At 35.3% G+C, this 17094-nt stretch overlaps 1 protein-coding gene across 1 annotated transcript in view; it reads left to right on the top strand.

The window, feature by feature from the left end:
• Window positions 1-16676, top strand: part of ADAM32 (ADAM metallopeptidase domain 32) — a 168089-nt gene extending 151413 nt beyond the window's left edge. Inside the window, exons 18-23 of the mRNA XM_030314465.1 lie at window positions 3172-3271; window positions 3848-4010; window positions 6426-6436; window positions 11443-11503; window positions 15901-15939; window positions 16646-16676. Of these exons, the coding sequence (XP_030170325.1) occupies window positions 3172-3271; window positions 3848-4010; window positions 6426-6436; window positions 11443-11503; window positions 15901-15939; window positions 16646-16676 (405 nt within the window). The remainder of the gene's footprint in view (window positions 1-3171; window positions 3272-3847; window positions 4011-6425; window positions 6437-11442; window positions 11504-15900; window positions 15940-16645) is intronic.
• The last annotated feature ends 418 nt before the right edge of the window (window positions 16677-17094 follow it).

Raw genomic sequence — 17094 nt, 5'->3', positions numbered from 1 at the left:
CTCAAATCTCTACATGTTTACCAGCCCAGAAGCTCTTTGAAACCTATCCTTTTTTTTTCTTTTTCTTTTTTTGTGAAGGATTCATTACATAGGCACAACTGATTAAATCATCAGCCATTGTGATTGATTCAACCTCTAGCCCTCTTTCCTCCCTGAAGATTGGCACAGGCACCTGGAATCACATGGATTCCACTGGCAACCAGCTCCCATTCTTAGGTGACTTCAAAACTTACTTATTTCACATAACAAAAGACACCTTTATCTCTCTCTCAACACAGGTAATTCTAAGGGTTTTGGGAGCTGTAAGCCAGGAATTGTGGGGGAAGACCAAATACATTAGAGAAATATGTTTTGATCATCTGAATGACCAAATACATATTTCTTACAAATCACAATATTGCAAACAATTAAGTGATAACTTTTTTCTCTTATTCCAACAGCCCTGCAAACCCCCATTCTAGTTTCTGTTTTGATGAATTTGACTACTTTAGATACCTCACATAAGTGGAGTAATACAGTATTTGTCTTTCATTTATGGCTCATTTCAGTTAACCATAATTTCCTCAATGTTCATCCATGTTGTAGCATGTGATGGAATTGCCTTCCTTTTTAAGACTGAATAATATTCCCTTGTATGTATGTACCACATTTTGTTAATGTAGTAATCTGTTGATGGACATTTGGGTTGTTTACACCTCTTGGCTCTTCTGAATAATACTTCTGGGATCATAGGTGTGAAAATTTCACATTGACACTCTGCTTTTAGTTCTTTTAAATATGTACTCAGAAGTGGGACTACTGGATCATATTGTCATTCTCTCTCTTTTTTTAATTTTTTTATTATTTTTTTTTCAACGTTTATTTATTTTTGGGACAGAGAGAGACAGAGCATGAACGGGGGAGGGGCAGAGAGAGAGGGAGACACAGAATCAGAAACAGCCTCCAGGCTCTGAGCCATCAGCCCAGAGCCCGACGCGGGGCTCGAACTCACGGACCGCGAGATTGTGACCTGGCTGAAGTCGGACGCTTAACCGACTGCGCCACCCAGGCGCCCCTCTCTCTTTTTTTTAAAAACAACTTCCAATACTGTTTTTCATTTTCACAGTTTTACAATCCTATCAACAGTGTTCAAGGATTCCAACACATCTTCACCAACACTTGTTGTTTGTGATTTTTTTTTTTAAGTAGTAATCCTGATGGATGTAGTTTGGTATCATTGTGATTTTCATTTGCATTTCTCTTATGACTAGTGATGTTGAGCATCTATTTATATTCTTATTGGCCATTTGTATATCGTATTTGCAGAAATTTCTATTCAAGTCCTTTGCCCATTTAAATTATCCAATTTTTAAAATTATTGTTGAATTGTGTAAGTTTGTTGCATATTCCTGATGTTAATTTGTTATCAGATATATGACTTACAAATCTTTTCTCCTGTTCTGTAGATTACCTTTTCACTGTTGATTGTGTCCTTTGATGCACAAAAGTTTTTAAGTTTGTTGTAGACCCATTTATCAATTTTTATTTTTGTTGTGTGTGCTTTTAGTCCAAGAAATGATTGTGAAGTCCGGTGTCATGAAGCTTTTTCACTGTGTTTGCTTCTAGGAGTTTTATAGTCTTAGGTCTTATAGTTAGGCCTTTAATCCATTTTGAGTTAATTTTTGTACATAAAGGTCTAATTTCATTCTTTTGCATTGGCTATCCAGTTCTTCCAGCCTCATCTGTTGATAAGACTTCCCATTGAGTGGTCTTGGCATTCTTGTTATTGATCATCTGACCATATCAATTATATATTATTGATAGCAATAACTGAATAAATAAATGGAGATAAAAGAAAATTCTTCCTTATAGTGTAATCAATATAGAAGGAATAATGGAGTAAAATAGTTATGAATGGATGCTCAAACTAGTGGGTGAAAGTTTTATGAGGACCCAGATACTTACATAATCTAACAACTATCTCCTCGCAAATTACTTATTAATTACAAATGGAAGCATGTGGAAAAACCTGGAAGACAGCAACTTAACCAAGTGATCCAAAAATAACAATACAATATTAGGACAAACTGACAACATGTATCTCCTAAGAAGGACAAGTTCACTTCTGTGAAGTATTTCAGCATAAAAATACACGAACACACACACACACACACACACACACACACACACACAAACTCAAACAGCTTAAAGGTGGTGTGACAAAAGCTGGGGTAATGGATACCCTCAACACAACACTTCCCCCCCATATACATTTAAGCCATGGGATTAGATCCAAGTTGTTAAACTGAGATCTTAGAAACTGAGAGATGTTTTATATTATTTTGAGAGGTAACATAGAAAATGGGCAAGGTCAAGGTCTCTGAAACCAGATCTCATAAGTTTAAATCCTTGTTCCATCACTTACTAGCCATTTTACTTTGACAAGTTAAATATCTATGCCTCAGGGTCTTTGTCTATAAAGTGGGAATAATAATAGTCCCAACCTCACAGGGCTGTTGTGAGGATTTAATAAATAAATCTATAGAAAGTGTTCATAATAGAGACACACACCTAGTAAGTACCATAAAGGTGTTTACTATTTATTTATTTATTTATTTATTTATTTATTTATTTATTTAAGAAACCATCAGTTCCTAACCTAAGTATCTGATGGCCTCTTAAAGTACAAAATCCCTTGGATTAAAAATCAAGCAAACAAAACACAACCCAATCCTGGAGTAGGGCAGTTGGGAAGGTGCTCATTTGCAACTGCAAATACTTCAAGCTATGGCATGTCACTGAACTTGGAGATAGGAAGAGATGTGCACATTCAGCTCTGGAGCGATACTACGTGGCTCCAGGACACCACTAGAAAGGTCTTATTTTCATTAGAATTTGAGGGTGTGTTTCTGAAATTGAAAACTAAGTTTTCAGGTGAATATTTGAAATATTAAAATTTTTCTCAATGCAAATACTGTCAGCCTCTGTAGCTTAAAAAAACCCAACTATTTGTTGGTGTGTTTGTGTGTGCATTAGAAACCAAACTATTTGATTTGTAGGATTATCTCTGTAAATAAATAAAATTACACTAGATCAAAATGCAAAAGTAAGCTTGATGATCCATCTGATAATTTTACTTTTCACGAGAAAATAGTTTTAAATGATCATTTGAGTTTTTTAAAATGATCCTAGGTGTGCACTTCCAATAAAACGTGCCATTGTTTTGAAGGCTACCAGCCTCCATTTTGTGAAACGCGGGGCAGAGAAGCTTCTAGTTTGCCTGAGAAACAGGGCAAGTATCTAATATCTTTACGTATTCAGTTAATAAATTATCAAAGTGCTTATCTTCACAAAAACAAAGTTAGATTTCTATCACCTAGAGGTCAATATTTGCAATTAAAAGGTAAATAGGCTTATTTTCAAGAAATGAAAACCAAATATATCTTCTTAATCTTGCTCTTCCAATATTAACTCTCAATATCATGATTGAAACTGACAGTATCTTTTAAAATTTTTATTTACTGATGTCATTGACTTTTCCTTTAGACTATATTGTAAATTTGTTGGATAACCTTGCAATTACATGATCCCACTTTATATATCGTTGAAGTTTTTGGTCCAACTTAGAGTGCTATAGTGAGATTTTGCTACAGCTGCTGTATGATGTAGAATACGTTGGAATTTCCTGGAACTTGTTTTATAATGTTTTAGAATGAGAGGTTGTAGAGAGAGTTCTAAGTTTTATATAATTATATTATTATTTTTCCATGTTTCTTGAATAACAACAAAAATTGGTTTGCTGCAACTTGAAAATAAAAGTAGATGGTTTAATTTTTTGGCTCTGATTTTTAATGTATTTCTATTTTAGGTTTAATCATGGAAAGAGCTTTTAGGAAGGCTGAAAAGAACCGGTGGCTTCTAGGTTTCTACATTGCTTTGCCTATTCTCATCATAGCAACCATAATAGCTATTGTTTCATGGAAGAGTTCAAAAAAGTGGTTCACCAAGGAAGAGGAATCCTTGAGTAGCGAGTAAATTGAATTTGTGTTCTGAAGTTAAACTTTAGTGCCATTTGACTCTAGCCATATATAAGGCAGTATCATGAGCAGCAACTATACTTTACATCTTGCAGGGATTTTGAGTACTACATAAATATCTCTTTCAATTGTGTGAGATCGTTTTGAATATCCCCACTTTAAAGATGCAAAAATTTGGGAGTATAGTTTAAATAATTTGCCAAAGTCATTGCCTTGGAAATTAACAGAGGAAACACTCAAATGTATCCCTATGTATTGCTTTCAAATACTTAAGTGGTTCTCAAATTGTGATCTGTGTTACCTACAGGAGAAGCACCAGAAATATTTATTAGAAATGCAGATTTCTAGTCCTTTTTCTTTAATGTTCACTTATTTTTGAGAGAGAGAGAGGGAGTGCACGGCAGAGGAAGAGGGAGATAGAGAATCCAAAGTGGGTTCTGCGCTGACAGCAGAGAGCCTGATGGAGGGCTTGGACTCACAAACCATGAGATCATGACCTGAGCCAAAGTGGGAGGCTTAACCGACTGAGCCACCCAGGCACCCTTCTAGTCCTTATCACAGATGACATATTTCAGGTTTTGTTGCTGTTTCATCTAAGAAATAACTTTAAAAATATTCTCTGGGTAAGGTATTCAGCAAGTTTATAATTTAGCCTGTAGCATATTTTAATTTTTTTAAAAAAAAGTAATTCAAACACAAAATCAGAGAACATGGTGACATACTCATTTGCCCACCAGTGGAAATAAACAAATGTTAATATTTTTCTTGTTTCTTTTATGAGATAAACTATTGCATATACGGCTGAAATCCCCTTCTAGTATTATCTCCCTCTCTGCAGAGAACAGCCTCTACACTGAAAGTTGATAGGTATTAAATATTTTTGCTTACCTATGGCTGTATCCATGTGCCATATCTGGAATTATATATTAATACTTTATTATTTGGAATTATATATAATTTTAAATATTTACACTTTATAGATTTGTTTCCTCTTCTGATTTTGCTTATGTGTTTCTTTTTCCCTTTTTATTTTTCATGAGCAGTTTTCTCAGAGGTTTTTCTACTTTATTGATAATTTGAAAAAATACAACTCTTGGTTTTGTTGAGATCTCTATATTTCCTTAGTGTTTACTATCCTTAAGTTTTGTTCTTTTCCTCCTTTCTACTCTGTTTATCTTTGCTCTATTTTAATTTTAGCTTTCTTGAGTCTAATGCTTTTCTTAAAAACTAATTTTCAACATTTTTTTATTTCCAACATATACTTTTAAAGCTAAAACTTTCCCCTTTATATGATTTCATGTACACTCTTCAGTTTTTAAGTTTTATTTTTGAGAGAGAGAGAGAGAGAGAGAGAGAGAGAGAGAGAGAGAGAGACACTGTGAGCGGGATAGAGGCAGAGAGAGAGGGAGACATATTCAGTTTTTAATGTACAGTTGACATTGAGTTCAAAAAGTTAGAAACTTGTAGTATGATTTCTTGTTTAAATTATGAACAAATTGTAGTCTTTAGCTTCCAATTATAGATTGATTTATATTGCTGAAAAAATATTTTCCAATTTCATTACCTTTTTGGGAGACTTGTTTCTATGATTTATTCTTAAATTTTGGAACCAGAATGAAAGTCAATTTTTGTATGATTGTATGTATGCTTCAATTATTGTGACATAACATGTTTGTTGTTTTAATTTTGAAAACAAACTTTTTAATTATGTTGTTTCAAATCATTTTTTCACGTGTTGGCATTCCCCCCCCCTTCCCCATAAAATTTTTCAATATTTCATGGCTTTCCTTCTGATTGTTGACACTTCTGCTTTATATATTCTGAGGAAGTGACTAAATGCATAATGTTCAGTTTAGTTGTGATTTCTTGGCATATATTTTTATCATTAATAATTTTATCTTAAATTCTATTCTCACTGTTTTATATTGCTATGATCTGTCCATTGCTGTGAGTGGGGTGTTGAAGTCTCCTACTATGATGGTATTACTATCGATGAGTTTCTTTATGTTTGTGATTAACTGATTTATATATTTGGGTGCTTTCACATTAGGTGCATAAATGTTTACAATTGTTAGGTCTTCTTGGTGGATAGACCCCTTGATTATGATATAATGCCCTTCTTCATGTCTTGATACAGTCTTTATTTTAAAGTCTAGATTGTGTGATATAAGTATGGCTACTCTGGCTTTCTTTTGTTGACCATTAGCATGATAGATGGTTCTCCATCCCCTTATTTTCAATCTGAAAGTGTCTTTAGGTCTAAAGTGGGTCTCTTGTAAACAGCATATAGATGGATCTTGTTTTCTTACCCATTCTGTTACCCTGTGTCTTTTGATTGGAGCATTGAGTCCATTGACGTTTAAAGTGAGTATGAAAGATATGAATTTATTGCCATTATGTTGCTTGTAGAGTTTCTGGTGGTGTTCTCTGGTCCTTTCTAGTCTTTGTTGCTTTTGGTCTTTATTTATTTGTTTTCCCCCCATCTTTTCTCCCTTCAGAGACTCCCCATTAAAATTTCTTGCAGGGCTGGTTTAGTGGTCACAAACTCCTTTAAGTTTTGTTTGTGTGGGGAACTTTTTATCTCTCTTTCTATTTTGAATGACAGCCTTGCTGGATAAAGAATTCTTGGCTGCATGTTTTTCTGATTCAGCACGTTGAATATATCCTGCCACTCCTTTCTGGCCTGCCAAGTTTCTGTGGATAGGTCTGCTGCAAACCTCATATGTCTTCCCTTGTAGGTTAGGGACTTTTTTTCCCTTGCTGCTTTCATGATTCTCTCCTTGCCTGAGTACTTTATGAATTTGACTATGATATGCCTTGTTGATGGTCGGTTTTTGTTGAATGTAATGGGGGGTTCTCTGTGCTTCCTGGATTTTGATATCTGTCTTTCCCCATGTTAGGAAAGTTTTCCACTATGATTTGCTCACATAACCCTTTCTCTCTCTTCCTCTTCTGGGACCCCTATGATTCTGATGTTGTTCCTTTTTAATGAGTCCTTGATTTCTCTAATTATTTTTTTTTTAATTTTTTTTAACGTTTATTTATTTTTGAGACAGAGAGAGACAGAGCATGAATGGGGGAGGGTCAGAGAGAGGGAGACACAGAATCTGAAACAGGCTCCAGGTTCTGAGCTGTCAGCACAGAGCCTGATGCGGGGCTCGAACTCACGGACCTCGAGGTCATGACCTGAGCCTAATTCAGCTGCTTAACCAGCTGAGCCACCCAGGTGCCCCGATTTCTCTAATTCTTAAATTGTGCTCTTTTGCCTTAATCTCCCTCTTTTTTTCTGCTTCATTATTCTTTATAAGTTTGTCTTCTATATTGCTGATTCTCTGTTCTGCCTTGTCCATCCTTGCCACTGCTGCAGCCATCGTGATTGCAGCTCAGTTACAGCATTTTTTATTTCATTCTGGTAATTTTTTACTTCTTTTATCTCTGCAGAAAGGGATTCTAATCTATTTTTGACTCCAGCTAGTATTCTTATTATTGTGATTCTAAATTCTGTTTCAGACATCTTGCTTGTATCTGTGTTGGTTAAATCCCTAGCTGTCGTTTCTTCGTGCTCTTTCTTTTCAGGTGAATTCCTTCGTTTTGTCATTTTGAAGGGAGAAAAGGAATTAATGAGGTAGAAAAATTGAAATTAAAAAAATTAAAATTAAAAAAATTTAAAGATAAAAATTTAACACACACACACAAAAATCAAATATATGATGCTAGATCCTAGGTATGTTTTGGTCTGGATATTGAAAGTGGTTTGACAATTAGAGAAAATAAAAAGGGGGGGAGAAAAAAAAGGAAATCGTTTGAGAATTTGAAAAAATGAATACACTGCAGTTGACTAAAATGAGATGATGGGGGTAAAATAGAATTTGAAAAAATATATAGAAAAATAAAGAATATAGTAGAAAAAATTAAAGAAAAATATTTTTAATAAAATTTAAAAATAAATATGAATTTTTTCTTTTTCTGTATTTAAGAAAAAAGAAAAGAAATGAAAAAGAAAAAAGATAAAAAAAGAAAAGAAAAGAAAAAAGAAATAGTTTGAAAATTTGAAAAAGTGAAGCCACTGTAGTAGACTAAAATAAAATAATGGAAGTAAAATAGAATTTGAAAAAATTTACATTAAAGCAAGAAATATAGTATTAAAATTAAATAAAAATATTTTTAATAGAAATTGAAAGTAAAAATGAAGTTTTTCTCTTTCTGCATTCAAGAAAAAGAAAAGAAACAAAAAGAAAAAAAGAAAAAAAGAAAAAAGAAAAAAAGAAATTGTTTGAAAATTTGAAAAGGTGAATACACTGAAGTAGACTAAAATAAAATGATGGAAGTAGAAATTGAAAAAATTTACACAAAAGTAAAAAATATAGTAATAAAAATTAAAGAAAAAATATTTTTAATAAAAATTGAAAATAAAAGTAAATTTTTTCTGTTTCTGTATTCAAGAAAAAAGAATTCTAAAAGAGAAAAAGAAAAAAAGAAAGAAACTTGAATAGATGAACCTGGTAACAGATTGAAGTAGGACTGAAATTGCTTTCTTTTCCCCTAGAAGTCAGTCTACATAGCTCTTTATAGTCCATAAATTAAGCCAGCGGTGAGACTTCTGTTCTTGAAGAGCCAGGTTGGCCCCGTTGGGCAGGGCTCAGTGTAACAGCTCCGCTCTCCACTAGATGGTGCTGTTAGCCTACTGGGGTGTATTGTTGCCGGACTCGTAGGTGCATATGTGCATGCACTTGAGCGGTGAAAATGGCCCCACCCAGCTACACAGTCTGTTCTACCAGATCGCACACCCATCCTCTGTCTTCAGTTCTTGTCCACTCCCTGCTTTTTCACTCTGTGACCAGGCTCCAGGAATTACCTCTCTCCTGAGTTTTGTCTCAGATGCAGCTGTTTTCCCTGGCCCCTAACTTCCAAAGGACTGCAGCTTTGACCTGTTCCGCCCCTCTGTAGGAGGGTCTTACCAAGCATTGGCCAAATGAGCAATGGCCAAATGTCGGCTGCACCCAGGAATGCCCGCTGGACCCTGCTGCTGCCTGTACCCTGAGACTGTGGCCAGGTGCCAGCCCGCCCCAGAAAATGTTCGTGAGACAGTGTAGCAGCAGCGTTTCAGGGATTATGGAAAATCACAACACACATCTGGCACCAGGCTTCACCCTTAATGACCTTGCTCCAGCACCAGCGAATGTGGCCACCTTTTGGGGTCTGTTGGGACCAGGTGGCTTCAACAGTCTATATCAAATGTCCTTCCAGCTGTGGAACTGCTTTTCCCAGTGTGGCTCTAGAACCTCCCGGACCCCAGTCTGTTCCTGGGGATTCGCCCTTCCCACCAGGGCACTGCCAGGTATCGAGCTGCAGAGTTGCAGCCTTTGCACTCCCCTTGTTTACAGTCTTAATGGAATTTAAACCCTCTCCTTTCTCCTTTCTCCCTTTTTAGTTTAGTCCCTGTGGCTATTTCCAATTTTCCACTTTCTCTCTGGCTGCTTTTGGGGAGGGGTGCTTTTCCCGTATTCTCCCCCCTCCCCAGTCTCCATCCTCTGCCCACAAGAGCAGTTCCCTACCTTTTGTGGCTTCTCACTCCCCAAATTCACCTCTCTGTACCATGTACCTGCTGAATTCTGTGGTTCAGGTTGTGCAGATTGTTATGTTAATCCTCCAACCAGTTTTCTAGGTGTGTAAGATGGTTTAGTGTTGGTCTGGCTGTATTTCATGGACGCGAGACACACAACAAACTTCCATGCTGTCCGCCATCTTTGCTCCTTCCCGAGATTTTTTTTTAACCCCTGTACCAAATTCAGTATTTTCTTTAAGTGAGAAGACTCACAATTTCAAGTTTGGAAAAGTCCTAGATGTTTTCTCTTCAAATATTGAGTCTCTGTCATTCTAAATCTTCGGTGTCTGAACTCCTTCATGTTTCTTAACTGGTCTTTTTATATTTTATTACATTTCTGTTTGTCAAGTGTTCTGGGTGATTTCCCTAAACAATTAAAAAATCAGTAATCCTTTTTTTCCAGTTCTTTCATTTTTTGTTTAATGGGTTCTCTTTCTTTATTGGTCTCTATGGAAATCCCAAACATTCTTTTTTTCTTTCTTTTTCTTTTTTTTTTTTTTGGTCTGTTACTTGAAATTTTTTTTATGTATGAATTCTTTACTTTTCTCTGCCTGTGGGCACTAACTCTTAGTGGCTTTTTTTCTTTGATTGTAAGGCCTCCTTAAGCACCCATAATTATATCATGAGATTTCTGTGTATCCTGCTTTGTAGAATCTTCCTTGTGGAGATTATTTCATGTGTTACTCTCCTAAGTCATAAATGCTTACATTTGTTATACCTGGAGATCTAGAATTCATGGAAGCATGGGCCTGTATCCTAAACCTAAAACTCATAAGGCTTGAGGTTCCTGTTTCTCTATTTGATATTTTTTCCATCCACATCCTTAAACCATTTGAAGCACTTAGAGTTTCTATGTCTCTAGGTGATCCTTTTCCATCTACACTTTTGAAACAATTACCTTGCTGCATCTCAAAGATTAATAGTAGCAGATTTTACTATCCCTCTTTTATGGCTTCCAAGTTTAGAGAAGGAGTCAGTGTAAGCTTTCTAGGAGGGCTCAACTCCTTATTGGCTACGTGGATGACTAATTCACCTACTTCTGGAGTCACTCAGCTTTTTTTTTTTAACGTTTATTTATTTTTTTTGAGACAGAGAGAGACAGAGCATGAATGGGGGAGGGTCAGAGAGAGAGAGAGGGAGACACAGAATCAGAAGCAGGCTCCAGGCTCTGAGCTGTCAGCACAGAGCCCGACGCGGGGCTCGAACTCATGGACCACGAGATCGTGACCTGAGCCGAAGTCGGATGCTTCACCGACTGAGCCACCCAGGCGCCCCAGGAGTCACTCAGCTTTAGTTCCTATTTACCTTTCATGCTTACAATTTTCTCTCTTTTTAATACTATCATGGGAAATTTCCCGTCTTTTAAATTTTGGCTAGTATTTTGTGTTATTTTTTTCACTATTTCTCTGTGCAGGGTAGAAGGGGGAAGCTACCTTGTCAGCCCAGTCAGCTTGATTATCTAGAAGTCAGTGAGGGTTTCAAATCATGACTTGTAATAATTTGTTTATCAGTGGGTAAAACATTAGATTGGAACTTGAAGGCCAGAATCAGGCATTTAAAATTGAGCATATCCTGGCAAGTAAAAAGGAGAAAAACTAATCTGTTTTCTTACTCCTTTCGCTATTGGGGATTTGATATTTATATTCTTTATGGATATGGTATGTGTATAAATAAGAATATTAATTGCTTACTTCAATTTAGTAATCTCTTAAAATTATTCATTAGTGGCAATTAGTGATATAAAAGAGTTAATGCAGGTTACAAAATAGTCTGACATTCATTTGTTATGGATGCATATTTTTTTAATATTAACTTGGAAAGCATTATTATCATTCTCATTTAGATCCAGATCAGAAAGCAGCAGCCAAACAGATACAGTCAGGTAAGTAAATTAGGAGGTGTCTTTTAAAGTAAGTATGTGGGGGCACCTGGGTGGCTCAGTCAGTTGAGCGTTCGACTTCGGCTCAGGTCATGATCTCATGGTTCGTGAGTTTGAGCCCTGCGTCGGGCTCTGTGCTGACAGCTTGGATCCTGGAACCTGCTTCAGATTCTGTGTCTCGCTGTCTCTCTGCCCCATCCCCACTCATGCTCTGTCTCTCTCTGTCTTAAAAATAAATAAAACATTTAAAAAAATTCAAAATAAGTATGTGTTAAAAATAAGATTAACAAATTGATAACCAGCAATAAATTACTAAGTATCAATTGAGCAGTAACAATTGGTAAGGTGCTATACCAAAAAATAACTTATTAGTATTTGCCAATCTAATGACTATTTGTCTAGAAAAATCAATGTCTTCTTACTTTGATTTTGTTAATGTATGTTGGGGGTTTAGTTTTTGGAAACAAAGGAAAAAATGATTGGTTAAATGTTTATGGAGCTAACTCATAAATGGGGAAGTTTACCTCTGTATTTATAGATTTTTACAACTAGAAATTAAATGTGCATGCTCATGAACAACTGAATGAATTCTTACCCTGGTCACTTAAGAAAACTTTGCTGAAGAGAAACATCATAATAAAATTTTGTAAGTTTATTTATTTTGAAAGAGACAGAAACAGCATGAGAAGGGGAGGAGCAGAGATAGAGGGGGAGAGAGAGAATCCCAAGCAGACTCCCTACCAGCAGCACAGAGCCTAATGGTAGGGCTCAAACTCACAAAACTGTGAGATCATGATCTGAGCCAAAACTGAGAGTCGAAGGCTTAACTAATTGAGTCACCCAGGTGACCCAAGAAACAATAATTCTATGGGGGTGTCTGGGTGGCTCAGTCAGTTAGGTGTCTGACTGTTGATATCGACTCAGGTCATGATCCCACGGTTTGTGGGATCTATCCCCACATCGGGCTCTACACGAACAGTTCAGAGAGTGCTTGGGATTCTCTCTCTCCCTCTTTCTCTCTGACCCTCCCCTGTTTGTAGTCTATCTTTTTCTCTCTCAAAATAAATAAACATTAGAAAAAAACACAGTAATTCTACATCTTCCATAGCCTTTCAGTATCACAAAAGAGTTTTAATTAGATTTCCATCCATTTCCTGAAGGGTGGATATTTCTGTATAATAAAACAGTAAGTCTAGTTTCCCACATCTGTCATTTTTGGGTTTGGGGTCTTTCTGCAGATATAAAATGTTTAGGAGTTTTCACACCCCTCTCCCTGACTTACAGTCTTTATTTACTTGTGAGGAAGTGTTGGTGTTATTCCTTATGTGTTCTTCCAAAGTCCACTGCTATTCCAAAAACACTTCTAGATCTATAGAGTAAACCTTGTAGGCTGTACAACATGGTTGTATAATTTGTCTTATTCCAGATGAGAGCTTCCTCTTCAATAAGAATGCCTGCCTTTCTTTATTTCTCTTTTATTATGACAATCTCTTTATAGTGACACTTTGAAATCATGAGTTACCATCACCAAACTAAAAAAAATTGATTTTCATTTAATAATGATAATAGTAATATGTCCTCTCTGTGTCAGGGAGTTTTCATATGGTACTCAAACACAGCAAGTCTCAGGTACTTTTCCTCAACTTGGACATATGTCTTATTATACTGTTATCTCAGAAAATAAAAGCCACGATTATCTTTCTCAGCATTGTATCGCCAGCCTGTAGCAGAATTCTTGGTTTATGCTAAGTGCTCAATAAATATTTGTTGAATGAATGAATAAATGATTACTTTTAATCTCCCCCTGCCCCTCCCCACATGGGCAGCTAAACAAAAAACCTTACAAATACAAAAGTACATAGATACGTACACACACATATACACATCCATATATCTATGGATGTTACAACTGCTGTGATGTTATAACTGCTCTCATTTCTTCTCTCATATTATCTCTCATCCTAAAACTTGTTGATATAATTCATCTCTTCTAGGGTCATTATTCACCTACACTGGGTGAGGGATGATAACATTAATTATAGGAAAATTTACATTTCAGGTGGAGTAGTATAATTTAGGATGTTAATCCACTACACTAACCTTCTGGCTTAGTGTGTACTAGGGAAACATTTTTGCGATAATTATTCACGTAAGTTTTAATAATGTCACTTGATACTATTGCTTTGCTTTACTAACATAAAATCTACACTATAATTTTCAGGTCATTTATTTTTGGAATAACCCTTATCTGGTGGAAAGTTAGTGGGAAAGGCTGTTGAAGTCAAGGAATACAGAGAGGCGTGAATCCCAATATCGTTATATTAATGCCACTTTAAGCATCATTAATTTTTAAATATCTGAATTAAATTAATATTTCCAGTCTTTTCCTAAACAGTAGAAGGATCCTAGATCATTTAATAGCAAACTACATTATGAATCTTTCATATATTGTCATTTGAGTTTTAACTTCTAGGTTCTTTACCTACATGATTTCCCTTCCATTAGTCATTGTTGTTGTTGTTATTATATTTACTAGGATCTAACAACATATTTACCAGTTACTTTGTTCACTATTCATTCTTGAACCCATTTTCTCATGTTGATTTCAATTTCCCTTTTCCTGAAGTACAACCCTTTTAGTTTCAATTAGTGTCTATGGTTATAAGCATTTTGTGTTAAATGCCTGAACATATATTTTTTTCCACACCCAGCTTTGAAAGAGAACCTGGATGATTATAGACTTCTAGTTGAGAGTCACTTTACACAACTCTTTTAAAGCATTCTGTTGTAATGTGACATTTACTGTCATTGATGAGACCTCCGTTGTTAGTGTAATTAATTTCTTTATTCCTTTCCAATTAATGTGTTTGCTCTAAATGGCTTCTAAGGTTTCCTATTTGTCCTGAGTTTTGTTATTTTATTATGATATGTTCTGATATAATTTGTTCTTATTGATACTGATCTGGATTCAATATAGTCTTTAGATATCAATACTCAGGTCATTAATTCTATAAAAAAATTCAGTTATTATTTCTTCAATTATTGACCCTTACCCATTCTTTTTCTTTTCTTTAAAATGACTAATATCTAAAAAGATTATATTGGGGAGAGTCTTCTCGTTTTAGCGTCCATGTTTCTTAACTGGACTGTTCATGTACCGTACTTTTTCACCTCTCTATCTGGCATTGATTCCTTCATATGAGCTTCCAAATCACTCATTCTCCTAATGGTTATCTTTTTCATGACTTATTCCCATCTTACTCTCTGTGGAGATCTTAAATATTTCTATTTAAGTTTTTTATGTTGTCCATTGATCTTAATGTGTGAATTTTTTGTTCTGCTGTGCTATGGCTGTGGTCATTTAACACAGAGCAGTAGTTTGTAATTTAGACTTGTAAATGATGTCATCCTTAGGAGCAATGCTTGGTCTCATGGGAATTCTGCATGCTGAGTTTATGCATACATTAGGAAGAGGGGAATGTTTCAGATTTGCCTGTCCTGGAGCATGAATGTTTCAATATTTTCTATATTTACTGGCTCAAATTTGTAGGTAGTAGGATTAAGGAATTGAGATCCTGCCCCTCTACATAGTACAGGCCTGAGGTTTTACTTCTCTATGTGGCCCTTTTCCATCTACATGGATAAGCCAGCTTACTTGTTGCATTCCCAATGGCCATAATTTTTATTTGTTCTATTTAGGACTACTAGTCTCAGGGTTTGTTCTATCTTTCTAACATCTGTTAGAAACAGTGTCTTCTACTCCTTTTAAGCTACGGTTAGTAAAACTATGTCTCTTAGGATGTAAATCATTCATATTCCCTTGTAGTCATTCAGCTTTTGCTCCTGTTTTCCTTCTGAACTCTTAGTTTCTTCATTTTTTACTGACAGGAGGAAAAGCCTTTTTGGCTGTCAATCTCCATTGGATATTAAATTTTTGTGCCATCTTCTTCAGCTTTTCTGTGGAATAGAAAGGGAAAACTTTTCTTGTGGAATAGAAAGGGGAACTCTTTCCTGTCATTTCATTGTGCTAAATTGCCCAGAAGTAAATAAATGTGAATTTTCATTTGCAAAATGTGGAAATCTACATATCAATGAATAAAAAACTAACTTGAAGCCTGAAAGCCAAATTTAGGCATTCATAGTCAAACTTATGTATTGTGCTTAGAAGTGGTGAAGAAAAAAAAATGCATCTCTACCATCTTGATACTTTTCCCCACTGGAAGTTTTATATTTTGCATTATATGTTGTACTTGGTGTTGTGTAAATAAGAATATTACTTATTTGCATGTACCAAGTGTTTAAGAGAGTTAGTTTTGGTATAAAATGGCTTGATCATCATTCTCAATTTAGGCAAGTTTCTTAACTGTTAGACATTATTTTTATTTTTTATTTTTATTTAGATCCAGTTCAGAAAGTAGTGCTCAAACATATACCAGCAGGTAAGTAACTTAGAAAGTTTTTCTCATAAATAAGTGTATCTTGAAAATAAGAATGAACAGGGGCACCTGGGTGACTCAGTTGGTTAGGCATCCACTTTTGATTTCGGCTCAAATCATGTGATTGAACCTGTGTAGGGCATGCTTGGGATTCTCTCTCTCCTATCTCTCAACCCCTCCCCCTGCTCCCTCTTTCTCTTTCTCTCTTTCAAAGTAAATAAATAAACTTTTAAAAAAGAAAATAGTGAACGAATAATTGCTTACTATTTTTTAGCAGCCACAGATGATAAAGTACTGTCCTAAAAAACAATTTATCAGTATTTTTCGTTCTAGGAATAAATATTTATTAACTCAGTCTTTTTTCTCAGTTGACTAAATTTTTATTGATTCCCTACTCTTTTGATACACAGGAAAAAAACTAGTTAAATCTAATGAGACACGATATCTATAATTATTATGTGGAAGTAACTCATAAGCAGAGCATTTTTTGCATTCTTTATGATGAGGTACACAAAGGAAAATACTACTTTTTGTTCAGATTACATTTATATCCACAAACTCAATATAAACAATGGGGTAAACTCCACTTAGGAGGGGTTTATCACAGAGATGGTATGATAAACACACTAAAATTCTTTGCTTCTCACAGCCCCGCAACAGCCCACAATTGTGTTAACAAAGGTTCTCTGAATTCTTCTTAAATTTTTAGTTTCCCATGCTCCACAGTTGTGGCCTTGTGATCCTTCTAAAGTCATCAAATATTTCTTTCTCCCTTACTAGAATTTTAGTTTTCTTGTACTGTCTGACATTTTTCCTTAAAGTGTCTTTTAGTTACTTTCAATCTACTAGTATTCCAGAATATCCCTTTATAGCCACAGGTTAAAATTTCAGGCTGCACCACAACATTTATAGTTTCTATCCTTTCTGATAACGTCACTTCCTCCATTAGGGAAGCTTATGGAATTTCTACATCGTTTATTCTCTCTGTTATTTTTGGATATCTCCTAACATAATTACCCTTTTATATATGTTAGTTACATTCTCCCAACTAGGTATGAAAAAAGAGCTAATTTTCTTTATTGTCTCCATTTCCTGTCAAGAGAATGCTCAACACAATTCTTCCAAACTTTTGCTTACCTAGAAGCATCACTTTCCCTA

This window comes from Lynx canadensis, chromosome B1 (assembly GCF_007474595.2).
Source record: "Lynx canadensis isolate LIC74 chromosome B1, mLynCan4.pri.v2, whole genome shotgun sequence".
Classification (NCBI taxonomy): Eukaryota; Metazoa; Chordata; class Mammalia; order Carnivora; family Felidae; genus Lynx; species Lynx canadensis.
This window is presented reverse-complemented; position numbering and strand designations above follow the sequence as displayed.